The following is a 16,012-nucleotide window of genomic DNA, read 5'->3' on the forward strand; positions in this document are numbered from 1 at the left end:
GTATAAAGGACTTGATAGAAGCCGGAGGTTGTGACCTCTGCAGAGACGATCAGATCGGTGATGAGTGTGTATGTACATGTATTGCATATCTAAGAGAAAAATACCTCCCTAAGTATTATGTTTGTCGCCCATCTATATTTAAACTAATTTTGCTATTACAGTCTGATAAACTTAGGTGCCTTCCTGAAGCATGTCCTTCCTCTGTATAAGTGCTAGTTTTTGTTTTGTTTTGTCAGAGATGTATAAAGTAGGTTATATATAGCCCCACTGCCTCTTGCTATGTCTGATTAATTGTATTGTTTAATGTTTGTGCTCCATACCACTTAGGTGGTCGTGAGAAAATAAAGTAAAGTAAAGATCTATCTAGATTACAATCAAAAATGGGTTCATGTCTGATCCTACAGTAAGTGAGTAATTAGAGAGACAGAGTAACTCTTTAGTTAACCAAGGAAAATAAGATGGGTCAAAGGTTGTGGGCGCATAAATACTTGTGAAGGCTATTTTTTCCCCTTGTATAGAAACCCCAAAATAAGCCAATCTCCCAGAATTATTACAACAAATTTTATCAATTGCCAGATTTAGTTTACGTTTTATGACAATCATAACCCCTTTGGTCTTAGATCCATCCCCCGAGGATGCTACTACTACTAGTGTTTGTTCTGCATACGACAGACATCAGACGGTTCTAGATGAGTCTCAGATAGGAGAGCCACATCAACATTTTTCCTTTTCAATAATTCTAGAACTTTTGAGCGCTTAAATGGTGAATTTAATCCCCTTACACTGAAGGATAGTATAGTGTAGTTAGCCATCCAGGTGACTCCTGATCAGAATGAAATGTAATCCTGATGTGCGATAGTATAACCTCTAGTATAACCCCCCCTCCCTTCTGTGATATACACATAACTTCCTTGTAACCCTCATTGAGCTTACTACCTTAGAGCTCCCATCTCAGTTATTTAGTCAAACAAACATAACAAAACAGTAATGACTGCTGACCAGAGGACAACCACTGACTGTCTGAAGTTCTTATGAATTATAACTGGTCATCGTAAAGAGGAAAGAAAATATAGCAATTCAACAACAACAACAAAAAAATCAATGAGCCACAGGGTAAAATATACCGAAATGAAAAGCTGAGTGTTATGTCTCGTAAAATTTGTTAATTTTGTTTAGCTTATTATGATATGTCTTGATTAGTGTCATGTGTTGGTCCTTTATGTTTTAATTTAGTCAAGTCACTCATGTCCCGTCCTGTCCTGCACTTCCTGTTTCCTGTTTTAGTTCTGTAACGACCTCAAACAGGAAGGAGGATTTATGAAATTATGGACTGATGGATATCTGGAGACACAATAATCCCACTAATAACGAATACTCATATTACTCTCCATACCATAAATCATACTCCTGTATAGACTACTTTTTAGTTAATAATTCCATCACACATAAAATAATAGACCCAACCATCCACAGTATTATAATCTCCGATCATGCACCCTTTAGTATCACCTTTTTAGCTGAACAACAACCCCATCCCACCGCTAGATGGCGCTTCAGCAATATATTACTTAAAGACAAGGAATTTCTGGACTATTTTAAACGAGAATGGGCATCCTTCATTGAAATTAATGACACTCCTGAAATAACAGCATGCACATTATGGGAAACGGCAAAAACCGTCATGAGAGGTAAAATAATATCATATACCTCTTACAAAAAGAAAGAAGAAAATAAAAAAGAGCATCTACTCCAAAAAGACGTGAAGAGATTGGACCTTCTAGCCTCTCATACGCCCACTGACTCTGTTATGAAGGAACTTCTTAAAGCTAAGCACAAACTTAATAATATACTGAACAAAAAAACTGAAGAAACTCTCCTCAAACTCTGCCAACAACAGTTTGAATTTGGAAACAAAACAAGCTAATTTCTAGCAAATCAACTCAAACAACAAACAGAAAAATCTATCATTACTTCAATTGTAGACACATCTGGTAATATAACCAATGACCCATCCCGAATTAATGACTCCACTCCTCCATATTTCTGAGGAGTGTCTCCCTACCTAAATTAACCAATCGGAATATCTAGACCTACCCCTATCACTGCAGGAAATCGCTAGAGCACTTCATCATGCCAAATAATAAATCACCTGGTCCTGATGTCTATACTGCAGAATATTACAAACAATTTTGGCCTTTTCTCTCATCATTGTTTTTTAAAATGATCTCTGAAATTCAACAAAATAAAAGAATCCCATACCACATGAATACTGCCTATATTACACTCATTCCAAAGCCAAACAAGGACCACACCAATTGCTCCAACTACCGACCCATATCATTAATAAATACAGACATAAAAATTATAAGCAAGGCTCTATCAATTAGATTGGACTCTGTTATATCATCACTAATACACATAGACCGGCTTCATCAAAGGGAGACACTCCTCAGAAAACACTCGAAGATTATTTAACCTAATAAATTTCTATAAAAGCAACACCCCTCCAAATAAGCCACCCTTCATCATAGCAACCCTCGATGCAGAAAAAGCATTTGACAGAGTGGACTGGTCCTTTCTCTTCACCTCCCTTGACTATTTCGGATTCCAGCCATATTTCATTAATTGGATTAAAACACTCCACAATTCACCCTCTGCATCTGTTATAACTAATGGAATTATATCAAGATCATTCCAGTTACAAAGAGGAACCCGACAAGGATGCCCATTGTCCCCGCTACTGTTCGCACTTTTTATCGAACCTTTGGCAGCCTCCATTAGACAATGTGATAACATCACTGGTATCCAAGTAAAATCACACCACCATAAAATTAATTTATATGCCGACGATATATTATTATACATCACAAACCCCTCATCATCACTCCCATCAGTCCATAATCTCATCAGCAATTATAGTCGGGTGTCTGGCTACGCTATCAACTGGACGAAATCTGAGATTCTGCCTATAGGTGGGTGGGATGCTGAGGCTGGGGACCCCCTCTCTAACTGTATAGCCAAATCAATCAAATACCTTGGAATACACATTTCTCCAAACCTAAACAAATTATTCAAACTCAACTATACCCCCCTATTACAAGAAATAAAAGACAATCTGGAAAGATGGAATAAACTTCCATTATCTCTAATCGGCCGGATCTCAACAGTTAAAATGAATATCCTCCCAAAAATAAAAATCTTTTTGCAATGACTCCTGTTACCCCACCCACTGGCTGGTTCTCCTCTCTCAATAGTACAGTTACCAAATTTTACTGGAAAAACAATGTGGTATATTGATGTGTTGATGAAAAGAAGGGATCACCGCTGACACGTCTTTTCTTGCATTCAAAAAGAGTTTACAAGAAAAAGAACAGTGTTCAAAAATGCCGAATCGTGGAGCATCTCTGGTGCCAAAATGAGATCCCTCTCTCTTGGCCTAAACCCCAAACCTTATATACATTTTCTAAAACTCCACCTTTTTCCACAAGGAGGATAATAATGGACAACAAAAAACGCTCACTTGGACAGAATGAAACGTGGCTTCTCGGGCTGCATGACAGTGACTCTGACAGGACAAAACAAACTCACACAAGACAAGGGAGACAGGGCAGTGCGTGGCGCAGTGGTTAAAGTGGCCACCCCATGTAGAGGCTACAGTCCTCAACGCAGGCATCCCCGGTTCGAATCCCGCGTCGGGCAGACCTTTCCTGCATGTCATTCCCCCTCTCTCTGCCTCCCCCTTTCCTGTCTATCTCTAAATCTATCTAATCTATCAAATAAAGGCAAAAAAAAGCCAAAAAATATACTTAAAAAAAAAAGACAAGGGAGATAAGGACTATTTGAACATGAGGTAGGGGGACACAGGTGGAACCAATCAGGGGTGGGTTTGACAATCACAATGGAGGGAAGTCACACAAAGGGAGGAAGTCAGGATCTGAAACAAAAGGGAAAAGGTGAGTACAAAATAAAACAGGAAGTGCATGACAGGACGGGACATGAGTGACTTGACTAATTTAAAACATAAAGGACCAACACATGACACTAATCAAGACATATCATAAGCTAAACAAAATTAACAAATTTTACGAGACATAACACTGAGTGGCCAATAACATATTAAACCAGAGTAATACTATGTACTGAGTGCCTTTCCAAAACGGGGAATAAAGTAACACGCAAATAAAGTAAAAACACATTGGCAGAAAGTCTCCCACACTAAATGAGTTTCTTTTAAATCAGTTCTTAGAATAAGACACTTATTGTATTGTCCATGTGAATAAAAGTCTGGCAATAAAAAATAAAAACATGAATAAATAAAGTGTAATAAACTAAGAGCCGCCAATTTTGTACAAAACCTAAATGGTCCTGTGCATTTACAGTGCCATACCGTAGAGAGGTCAGATCAAAGAGTAAGGCTCTTACGGTTCAGAAGAGGCTGCTGATGACAGATAAAAGATCGCTGGGTGAAAGTCTATCCAAGATCGACTCCCTGTGGATGAAAAATCAGTCCATACCTTCAACGGTCAGAGCTAGATCGGGCTCCAACATCTGGGCCGAGGTGTTGGTTAAAAAAGGCCTCCGCAGCCCGAGCGGTGCTGAACGAGTGGCGGGACCCATTGAAGTAAACCACGAGCGTTGCAGGGTATCGCAGGCTGAACTTGATATCCTTCTCGTGCAGCTGTGCTTTCACCTTCTTATAGGCGCTACGCTTGGCCAGCCGGGCACTAAAGTCCGGGAAAATTAGGATTTTCTTACCCCCGTAGGAGAGTTGACGTTTCTTTATCGCCAGCTGGAGCACTCGTTCCCTCTCCTGGTAGCGATGAAAGCATAGGATGAATGGTCGGGGATGTGCGTCGGGGCTCGGCTTAGCCATCAGGGTTCTGTGACATCTCTCCAACTCCGGTTCTTTTGTAAAGCTTTCGTCGTTCAGCACTTTGACCAGAAGCTCGGACATAAATTTCAGTGGGGACACAAGGTAGCTGGTTGCTAGTTTGCTAGTGGCTGGAGGTGACGCTATGGGAGTAGGTTACGCCACAGGGACCGGGTAAATGGTAGGATTTAGCTGATCTGAGAACTAATCTTTACATTAATGACAAGGTGTGATGTGCTCTGTTCATAATGCCTCTGCAGTAGGCTACAAATGACTGAGAGGTCAGAGAAACTTCCTCCAGGTAGGAGATCTCTTGCAGGACAGTGATGAACAGCTGCTCTCACTTTCTCTGTCAGACGAGACGCTCCGGCGTGGTGGCCTACCTGTTCAGGTGCAGGTGTTCTCCACAGCGGAGTTTCTGGCCTTTTTTTTTTTTTTTTAATCGCTTAAAAACTAAAATCAAAAGTATTACATAATTATCAAAACACTCACTTACACTCAAGGAGCAAAACATCGGCCCAGCGTTTTTCTTTTTTTTTTTTTTTTTACTGTAATCTAAACCAGTAGGCTACTACTGGTTTTATGTTTGTCCGACATTTGCTGAGCTTTCAGTGGTACTGTACGTGCATGCACTGTGCTGTAGTAGCCTATCATGAAAACTGTATGTTGTTTCTTTTTTCTTTTTTTTTCATGTTGACTGATTTGGGTATGAAGAGACGTAAATTATATTTTGATATTCTCAGTCTGCAGCATTGGTCTTGTGTAGTTTTGTGAGTATATTATTTGCACTTTCTGTGTCTACTTCACTTGAGAATAGAATTGCTAAAGGTGTTTTTAGGTTAAACACAGCAGTGTGTAACTGGTTCAAACTGAATAAAGTTATATGAAACATGTGTTTCCATATGGTAAAAAAATATGATAAAGTAGTGTAGCCTATAGTTTTTACAAGAGTGTTTCATTTTGCAAAAGATCTGAGGTGTTCTGCTAATTGTGTGTAGTGTTGTGACAAACGGGACCCAGTTTTCAAAATCATGCTTAAGCAATGAAAAAAAAAAAAAAAAACTAATGTAACTCCAGGTTTGTGATGCCGCCCTCTCCCTGTTCTTGGCCGTCTTCGGTGTCTCCATGTCATAAGGGGCAGGATGAGGCCAATTGTTTTCAGCTGCCAGATATATCGCTGCCATGCCATTATGTTGAGGTCAAAGTGCCTCTAAACACCCACCATAACTCAATCTGGATCTTTGTTTGTGGGAAGAAACACTTTGCTTTTATTTGTGTTCCAGTTTTTGAGTATCTTCCTTCCTTAGATTGATAGATCTATTAGTTATTTTTGGCAGGATGTCTGGGTGGGACAGCTGGTACAGAAGTGCTGATTGTACCTCGTCGGTGGAAACAAATTTGCTTGGCTGCCATTCTTAGGGTTTTTTGGGGGGGTCAAGTCAAAGTGAAAGTTTGATGTGATGTGAAAAGGAGGTCGTTAACGTGACCAGCTTCAGTTCATTCACTGACCAGGCAGACAGAGAGTGGAAGAGGTGACAGAGGTAGTTGAAGACATTTTCTGCACCATGATCAAGTTCAGAATGATAATCCACCACGGTCTGCTCTTCTGCTTTCTATCAGGTGAGTGCTGGTTACCTGAAAGTCTCTTTAATACTGCAGCACATACTGCTTTGTGAATGACCGTGTTTTTCAGTTGCTGTATTCTTGTTCTAATATCCTGTCATCTTCTGATCAGTATTCCTTCACCAGATTCTGCTGCTGCATTTGTATGATTACATCCATTGTTATCTCATGAACCTACAGTCTGTTTTACAATACGTCTAAATAGGTAAATGTCTGACCACCAGTATTCACTGTTCATCTTTTCAACAGCTCTGTGTGGGGGAAACTTTGGACTTGTCGATGCAAAGCCCAACATTTATACAGGGCCTGAAGGTGTAAATGGTTCACTTAGTTGCTATCTCAGTGGGTCTGGAACATGGAAGTTCTTCTGTAGAGACGAATGCAAAGAAAAAGACATTCTCATCAAAACAAATGCGTCCAGTGCTAACAATGGCAGATACAGGATTAGATATAAACAACTACAATCAGGGAAAAACGAACTGACTGTGACGATGACAAATCTGGTCCAGTCCGACGCAGGACGGTACAGATATGGTCTGGGTGGATCATCAGTACCAGAGTCATTCTGTGACTTTGATGTCAAAGTTTCAGATGGTGAGTTTCTACTTACACTCATTAAAACAAAAAAATGTGTGTGTGTGTGTGTGTGTGTGTGTGTGTGTGTGTGTGTGTGTGTGTGTGTGTGTGTGTGTGTGTGTGTGTGTGTGTGTGTGTGTGTGTGTGTGTGTGTGTGTGTGTGTGTGTGTGTGTGTGTGTGTGTGTGTGTGTGTTTATATGTATATATTAAATCTAAAATATTTTTTACAAACGATATACTTGTTGCCACGTATATACTTGTAATGTGTAATATTCAGAAATCCCAATAAAGTATTAATCATAAAAAATGTACTAAAGAATAACTGAAATCAAATTAAATAGTAGGAAAACATGAGTTGGGAGAAGTGAGCTGCTCTATATTTGTGCAGCATCTTACACAAGGTACAGATTGTAACCATCTGCTGTTTGTTTTTCCTACAGGACTGTTGGATAAAAACTCTGGTTTCGTCCTCACGTATGCAGAGGGAGAGGACATTAAAGCTCTGTGTGATGGGTCTGGGAGAAACAGGAGCAGAATGTTCTTCTGTAGGGGTAAATGTGAAAACCAAGAGGACATTCTCATAGAAACACATCAAGACAAAGCTCAGAATGGCAGGTACGGCATGGAGTATAAAAATGGATTTCAGTATTACACGATCAAAAAGGCGGTCAAGTCGGACTCGAGAGAGTACACATGTGGTTATGGCAGAGCTTCGTCACCAGAGTCATCCTTCACGTTTCTGATCCTCGTTGACAGTGAGTTTTTTCCTTTTTACATTTGACGCCATGATCCTTTATAATCTATGGACCACCCATGGAAGGCATTTCTGAAAACCTGACAGAAACAGATGTTTAACGGTAACCAGATACATGACTTAGTTATATTTACTTCTAGAAATGTGCAGATTAATTCTCATCAGAATTAATCTGCACCAGTATTTGTTCAGTATTGTTTAGTTTCAGTGCCTATTGTTCATGGCTGCAACCATACAGGACCCTCCAACCTTTTTCACTCTCTCATCAGCCATCACACAGAGTTCAAGAGGCTTCACATCTTCCCTAAAACCACTAGGTTACATGCTGTTGTTTTTTTTAAGTATATTTTTTTTGGCTTTTTGCCTTTATTTGATAGTACACAGTAGAGATAGACAGGAAAGGGGGCGGCAGAGAGAGGGGGAATGACACACGCAGGGCTGCCCGATGCGGGATTCGAAGCAGGGCCGCCTGCGGTGAGGACTATAGTCTCTACATGGAGACCAGCCGCTTTACGCACTGCGCCACGCACCGCCTCAGGTTACATGCTGTTGTTGAGTTAAATATTGGCACCAAAATAAGAAACTTGAGTCCTTACTGCAAACCTTACTGCTTTTGTTGGCACTTACTCAGGAATCTCACACGGAGTTGCTTCATTATTAGGGTCCGGGCAGCGCAGCTGACAGGACACTATTGTATTCCTAGGAATTCTTCTTCTTCTTCTTTCTTTCTTTCTTTCTTTCTTTCTTTCTTCTTCCAAGGAAGTCATACTTCCCATGGGCGAAAACTCACCAAACTTTGCACAAAGGTTCAGTCCCATGCCAGATTCACTCAACTCCAAGGACATGTGCCCCCCCCTCCTAGGGGGGGCACAATAAGCGTTTAAATTTAAAAACTTAAAAAATTCCTACCAAACCAACGGTAGATGCTACAGTGTTGAAACTTCACCACAATGTCGCCTCAATACTGCTGAAACTTTTGTCCACTTAAACTTATTACAAATTATGAAGTCCATCACTCTGTTTTTTTCAATAACTGTAAAACTTTTAAAATGTATCTCCTCCCACAATTTTTGCTCAATTGACACCAAACTTGCCACAGAGCATCTCCAGAGCGTCCTCCACAAAACTTGTTTCTCGGATTTTTGATTAAGCAAAAATTGAGCCTACAGTGCATGAAAACGTTTGACTGCAAACAGTACTGTAAACATATACCATCAAATTCTTGATAAATACATTTTCAATCTTCCTGAAAAAAAATGACAATATTCTGGAGTCATGGTTGATGAAGTTTGGCAAATATCAGAATTTTAACTCAAAAACTGAATTTTTGAGAACATTTTGAATTCTGCTCTCATGGGAACAACTGCAGTCAATGTGAGAATGGAATTTATAAACATCAGATTTTCTCTTATGAAGCAAAACACTTATCATTAAAAACAAATCACCAACATTTCCATGCTGTCAAGATGCAATTTATGTATTATCAGATTTTTGTTTAGATGACTGAATTATTGACATTTTGACCATTTCATCACAACAGCTGCCCGGGCACTGGCTCACCTGAGTGGATAAATGAAGCTACACAGCAGGTCTCACTACCAGCCAATTAGCTCAGCGAGTTAGGAGCTGGTTCTTGGTGTCAGAGATTGTGAGTTCGAGACCCAGCAAGGGTGATGATGATGATGATGATGACGGATCAAAATGTCACATGTCCTTAAGCTGTTTTGCTGTCTAAATGCAATTTATGTATTAACAGATTTTTGTTTAGATAATAGAATTTCTGACTTTCTGAAATCTGCCTTGACAACAGCTGCCCGGGTACTGACTCACCTGAGTGGATAAATGAAGCTACACAGCAGGTCTCACTACCAGCCAATTAGCTCAGCGAGTTAGGAGCTGGTTCTTGGTGTCAGAGGTTGTGAGTTCGAGACCCAGCAAGGGTGATGGTGATGATGACAGATCAAAATGTCAGTTGACCTCAATATGAAACACAAGACAATTGTCCTAATGGTGGCATCACAGCAAGCCTCTAAATTAAAAAAAAAAAAACAAATAGCTTGGACTGGTCCATGCGCGAAGGCTCCTAACATCTTAGACTCATAGTAGATGTTTGACAAATATCATTATTTTACCTCAAAAACTGATTTTTCTTTTTACTGTGGTTTCAAATCTGCCTACACGACAGTGAATGGCTTACTCAATTTGTGAAGCCACTGTTGATCAGCCACTTGTCAATTAGCTCAGTGCGATAGACAATGGTCTTTGGTTCCCGAGGTTGTGGGTTCAATCCTCAACTGATGCAAATTGAACATTATAATGTCAACTGTCTTGTCTTCCTTTTCTCCTGTTTGTTGCTCAGAATTGCCTAAATTTGCCCAAAAGTAGCCCGGACCCGACCCATCGCTGCGCAGCAGCTATAATATTGTTCTTGTTGTGTGACCGATGTTGTTCTGGCCTGCCCTGAGTGGGTTTCGAACCCGGGTTTCCCACACCGTGGGCAACGATGCTGACCGTTTTGCCAAGAGGTCAATGACCACTTGGCAAATGGGTTAGCATGTCTTTTATCGTTGAGTGCGTTTAACTTCAGTACCGCTAACCGCCACACGCTGTCACTTGTCCTTACTGGTACCTTGTGACTGTGACTATAGGCTACCCACGGACCTTGTTAGTGTTTCTGTCACTAAAAGCTCCAACCATAAAACCAAATACAACTCTCCAACCTTTTGCATTATCTGTCCCATCAGCATCTACACCCAACAACAACCCAGATTAGTCACAGAATAGCCCTTAACACTTGGTTTTGAGGGCTACTAAAATTAAGGGTTGAGCTTGAGGGTTAAGATTGACGGTTAAGATAGGAACTGGAATTTGCCCTAAATCTCTAGTTGCCACCCCATGTTGAAGCTACAGTCCTCACTGCAGACGGCCCCGGTTCGAATTCTGCATCGGGCAGCCCTTTCCTGCATGTTATTCCCCCCCTCTGCCTCCCCATTTCCTGTCTCTCTCTTGACTGTGCTATCGATGTAAGGCAATAAAAAGCCCCAAAAATATACTATAAAAAAATGTCTAGTTCAGGATGCTCAACGCCTTCATCAGTTTTCTCTTAAACCAGAACTCAGACCACACTTGCAGGTACACATCATGGAGTTACAGTTTCAAACATTCAGGCCAATTTGAAAAAATTCAACGCTTTTTCCAAATTGAACTGCTTTTGTTGAGTACATTGCTTTGGTTATGGGGAAGAGCCTCTTGAATTTAGAGTTATATCAGATTTATGTCACTATTATTATGTCAAGTCAGTGTCTTCGTCTGTTTCCCCTAAAACCACCAACCAGCCTACATGCTGTTGTTGTGTTAAATATTGGCACCAAAATGAAAGACTTGAGCCCTTACTGTTAACTTAAGTGCTTTTGTTGGCACTTACTCAGGAATCTCACACAGTGTTGATTCAATATATTGTTTTTGTTTGTGTTTCTGTCATGAAAAACTCCAACCATATCAGAATCAGAATCAGCCTTTATTGTCACTGTACAAGTACAGGGAGATTACAGCAATCCCCCTGTCAATACAGCATACAATACTGAGTTCTCTGAGTGGGAGTACAATGTGGGAACGGGGGAAAAAAATCCAGCAACATAAGCACATATGAGCACATTTTACAACATAAGAACACAAAAACAACTATCTATATCAAAACCAAATCAGAATCAGAATACCTTTATTTCTCATTATACTCTCTGTATAACGAAATTAGATCCCCCCCTTCAGTGCAAACAAGCAATACCATAAAAATACAATATAAAAACACTTTCAATAATATAAAAATAAATAGATACAGCTCCGATTCAAATACAACTCTCCAACCTTTTGCAACATATTTGTCCCATCAGCATTGTCAGGGACTAAACAGCAAAGACTAGAGAACTCAAGGTGTAAATGACCAAAAAGATGTTAATTTATTAACAAACTCATTCAAAAGAACATCAAAAGTATAATAATGAAAATACAAAAATGAGGAAAACAATCACTCTAAATGAGGGCCCTAATAACTTAAACTGAGGTCAACTTAAAGGGATAGTTCAACATTTTGGCAAATTGGCCCATTGCCATAATCGCTATAGTCATAGCAGTAGGTTCGTTACCTTTAATTGTCGGTGTAAGCTATTTTTAGAACGGAGGAGCGGAGCGTCAGGCTGCTCAGGGCTACGCTATGGAGGCTAATGGAATTTCTTGGTTTTCCTCATCAAACTCATCAAATACACAACCCAACAACTCCAAAGGGCTGTGGTGGACAAGTTGTGAGCTGCACAATCACCACGCTATGAGATAATAATGGAACTTTACGAGACGGAGCCGTTTTCGAGGTAAATTCATGCAAAACCGCTGATGCGCGTTGCGTTCAGGGACAGTTTTTCAGCAAGCAGACTCTGTATTTACCCTGTATTTACCTCGAAAACGGCTCCGTTTCGTAACGTTCCATTATTATATCATAGCGTGGTGATTGTGCAGCTCACAACTTGTCCACAACAGCCTTTTGGAGTTGTTGGGTTGTGTATTTGATGAGTTTGATGAGGAAAACCAAGAAATTCCATTAGCCTCCATAGCGTAGCCCTGAGCAGCCTGACGCTCCGCTCCTCCGTTCTAAAAATAGCTTACACCGACAATTAAAGGTAACGAACCTACTGCTATGACTATAGCGATTATGGCAATGGGCCAATTTGCCAAAATGTTGAACTATCCCTTTAAACAAACAGCAACTTAACTCAACATAACTGACCTGACAAATGACACACTAGGTAGGGCTTATATAGACAATGGCTAGCCGACAGACAATAGGTGGGGGAAGACAAACAACCTATCACACTCATAATACCATCAAAACATAATATAAACAAAGACTACAAAGAAGTAACCTAAACATACTAAATATAAACACTCAATTGAGAAGATTTAGAGTTCTTAAGTTTATGTCATAATTTAACTAAATCTCAAAGAAAAGGCAGCCTCCCCGCTGGCACCTCCAAGTTGGCCTCTTCCAATCACTGCCCCCGCTTCCATAACAGGCCACCTTGGATGGCGCCGCCTCCTTTCAGGTCTGGGGAGCTGCAACAAGACACACACATGGTGAGGTGAGCGAACTCAAACAAAGAGAATGTAAATCAACAGAATGTCAATCAAAAAGCGTGCACTCAAATTAATCAACACCTGCCAATAAACGTGATTTTGAAAACAACTAACTAAATGTGTGTCATTATTTCAAAGAAAAGGCAAAACAAACTCAACTTAAAGGTGGTCACCACGTGTGGCCACCACAAGCATCCACACCCAACAACCCAACAATAACAACCCAGAGTTTGACCTCCAGTTCAGAAGACTCCACACCTTCACCAGTTTTCACTAAGAGCATGAGACAAACCACACCTGCAGGTACACATCATGGAGCTGCAGTTTCAAACAATCAGGACAATTAAAAAAACTCCAAATTGAACTTTTGTTGAGTAGCCTACTTTTGCTTTGTTTGTGAAGAAGATCCTCTTGAATTTAGATACCAGTATCAATTAATTTTGTGTTTTCCTTATTTCCAGTTCCCAGCACTTCTGCACCCAGTTCAGAAGACTCCACACCTGCAGGTATACAGCATGGAGTTGCAGTTTCAAACAATCAGGCCAATTTGAAAAACTCCACTGCTTTTGTTGAGTACTTTTTTCCTTATTTCCAGTTCCCAGCACTTCTGCACCAACAACAACACAGAGTTTAATCTCCAGTTCAGGAGGCTCCACATCTTCATCGGTTTCCCCTAAAACCACCAACCAGCCTACAACTGCAGGTTAAATGCTTTTGTTGAGTAGCCTACTTTTGCTTTGTTTGTGAAGAAGAACCTCTTGAATTTAGATATTATATCAGGTTGATATCAGTATTAAGTTTTCCTGTTTATGTTTTCCTCATTTACAGCTCCAACCACTTCTGCACCACCAACAACACCACAGAGAACCAGCTCCACATCGTCACCAGTTTTCCCTAAAACCAACCAGCCTCAAGCTACAGGTAGCCTTCAGTTGTAGATTCAGTCAGGCCAAGATGAGAAGCTCCAGCTCAGGAAGCTCCACAACCTCAACAGCTTTTTAGCAACATAACATTAACAAGTTTGCAGTGCATTGTATATCAAACTGTAAATGACGAACAATATTTCCTTACAACAGAATTGTTTCATATACAGTATAATTAGTTCCTTACAATATGTTTCAGCTTTTTAAATTCCTTTGTGACTTCTTATTCTCCCCTTCTGTCTCTGTCACTCTCAGGTTTACTCCGCCCCACCTCTGTTCCTTCCAAAGTCTTGCCTGTGGTTGTAGGTGTGCCTGTATTTGGTGGGCTACTGTTGAGTGGTTTTGGGCTGTTCACCTACATGTGGAAGATAAAAAAGAATAGAAGCTTCACACCTCCAACAGTATAACAGTTGCTTCATATACATAAACCTAGGTTGATATTATTTACTGTACCTTGTAGCTAATTAATATCAATGCAAGACAGTGAGTTACTATAAACATTTGCTATACAGTATGTATTCACTGATTATGCAAATAATAAAGATATGTTAAGTGACAATTAGCTTTTTGTGAACTTGTGACTGGTACCATGTTTCTTAGTCAACCTTCTTTATTCAATGGTAGATCTCCTCTGAATATTAAAGTAAGGTCTCATGGAGTTAGAGGTTTGAATTTTAATTTAAAAAAGTAGGTATATTCCTGCTGGAGGTAAGAAGCTACTTCATACAGCGCTTTCAGACCCAGACTCAATTGCTTCATTAAAGTTACTTTTTTCTAAAGCCTCAAGCTTCCGACAAGTGTTCGGACACCGAATAATTTCCACATTACATCACGCTACATTTCTGTTTTCAAGGTTGTTGCAAATGTAAATTGTCTGTGGTACCGGAGTAAAGAACTTATTATCATTTTTGTCAAGGTTAATTTATTGTCAAACACATGGTTTCACAAATTGATAAAGATCAAAATAATCACAGTAGAAAAACAAGTTTTAAAAAAATCTAGTAGGCTAAAACAAATAAATAAAAAAGGCAAGCATAAAGTCCACAGCAGCAGCAGCAGTAAGGGGTGAGTTTGTCAATCTCACAGCATATGGGCATGCAACACATGCAACCCTGATGAGCTACAACAGTTGCAAAAAGGCTCCAGGTCCTCAAGTCTGAGAAACCATATGGTTTTTCAACCCACTGATATTGTGTCCTTAAACATGTGAACAAAAGAAGGCTTGCGCACATCCAGAAATGCAGGTGCTGAGTCCAAGGAAACGATAATCAAAAACAGGAAAGGACTCTATTCTCCTTAAACATGTCCCAGTAACATACATTACAGTAGGCTTATACTGCTGATGATTCCCTGAGGAAAATGAGTACTCTTTGATAGATTTTATTTGAGCATAGTGGTGCAACATTATTATAGATAGGCTATTATGTTATTATTATGTATTGCACTATTTCAAGTGCAGATGTTTATGCAGCAGCAGTAGTTACTAAAACCTTTACTGAGACTTTCCAAGTACACAAAAAATTGTATTTGCCTGTTTTACATTGTGTTCAAGAGACGTCGCTCTGTTTAAATGAAGCAATAAGGAATTCATTATTTCTCAAACCACGGCTCAGTTCATGATGAAGTTTTATCTCACCATCACTAAAAGTACTCAGAAAAATTTGCGCAACATTATACAATATTTCTCTCATGGTTACACCCCGATCGATGCTAAGTAAACAATGTGATCACTGCGGCTTGAGACTTGCCAATTTTGATGCATTGGCCCCTGTCATAATCCGTATGGCCACTAGGTGTCGCCAAACATTTGACAAATGTTAAATGTCTATTTTTTGCTTGGTATTTGCTGAGTATGTACATGTAGGTGTGTGTATATGTGTGTAGATGGCATGTATGCTTGTTTGTTTATGTAAAGGTACTGTATATTATTGTATGGTGTAAAGGTTAGGGCATCATAAGCTTGTAGCTTCAGCCCTGACCCTTTCGATCAGCCATGCAGCCCTGCTTTTAGAGGGATGTGTACTGCCCTACAACGGAAGAAAGGGGTAACTCCTCCGAGTGCAGTTCTGAGAAAAATTTGTTTAAAGTATTTTTGTTGTCCAGTCAACTGTATTGAATTTAAGATTCTGAAAATTGGTCAG

General features: G+C 39.9%; 1 protein-coding gene across 1 annotated transcript; it reads left to right on the forward strand.

Moving 5' to 3' along the window:
- Window positions 1-6,385: 6,385 nt before the first annotated feature.
- On the forward strand, window positions 6,386-14,278 carry LOC310988904 (uncharacterized protein; the record flags this gene model as incomplete). The annotated part of the gene is made up of 7 exons (XM_083975708.1): window positions 6,386-6,490; window positions 6,743-7,087; window positions 7,511-7,825; window positions 13,141-13,251; window positions 13,544-13,651; window positions 13,777-13,869; window positions 14,127-14,278. Exons 1-7 carry the CDS (start codon window positions 6,436-6,438, stop codon window positions 14,276-14,278), a joined length of 1,179 nt encoding a protein of 392 aa, XP_083831834.1. The 5' UTR covers window positions 6,386-6,435.
- Window positions 14,279-16,012: the final 1,734 nt, after the last annotated feature.

This window comes from Trachurus trachurus (genome assembly GCF_905171665.1).
Source record: "Trachurus trachurus genome assembly, chromosome: 7".
Classification (NCBI taxonomy): domain Eukaryota; kingdom Metazoa; phylum Chordata; class Actinopteri; order Carangiformes; family Carangidae; genus Trachurus; species Trachurus trachurus.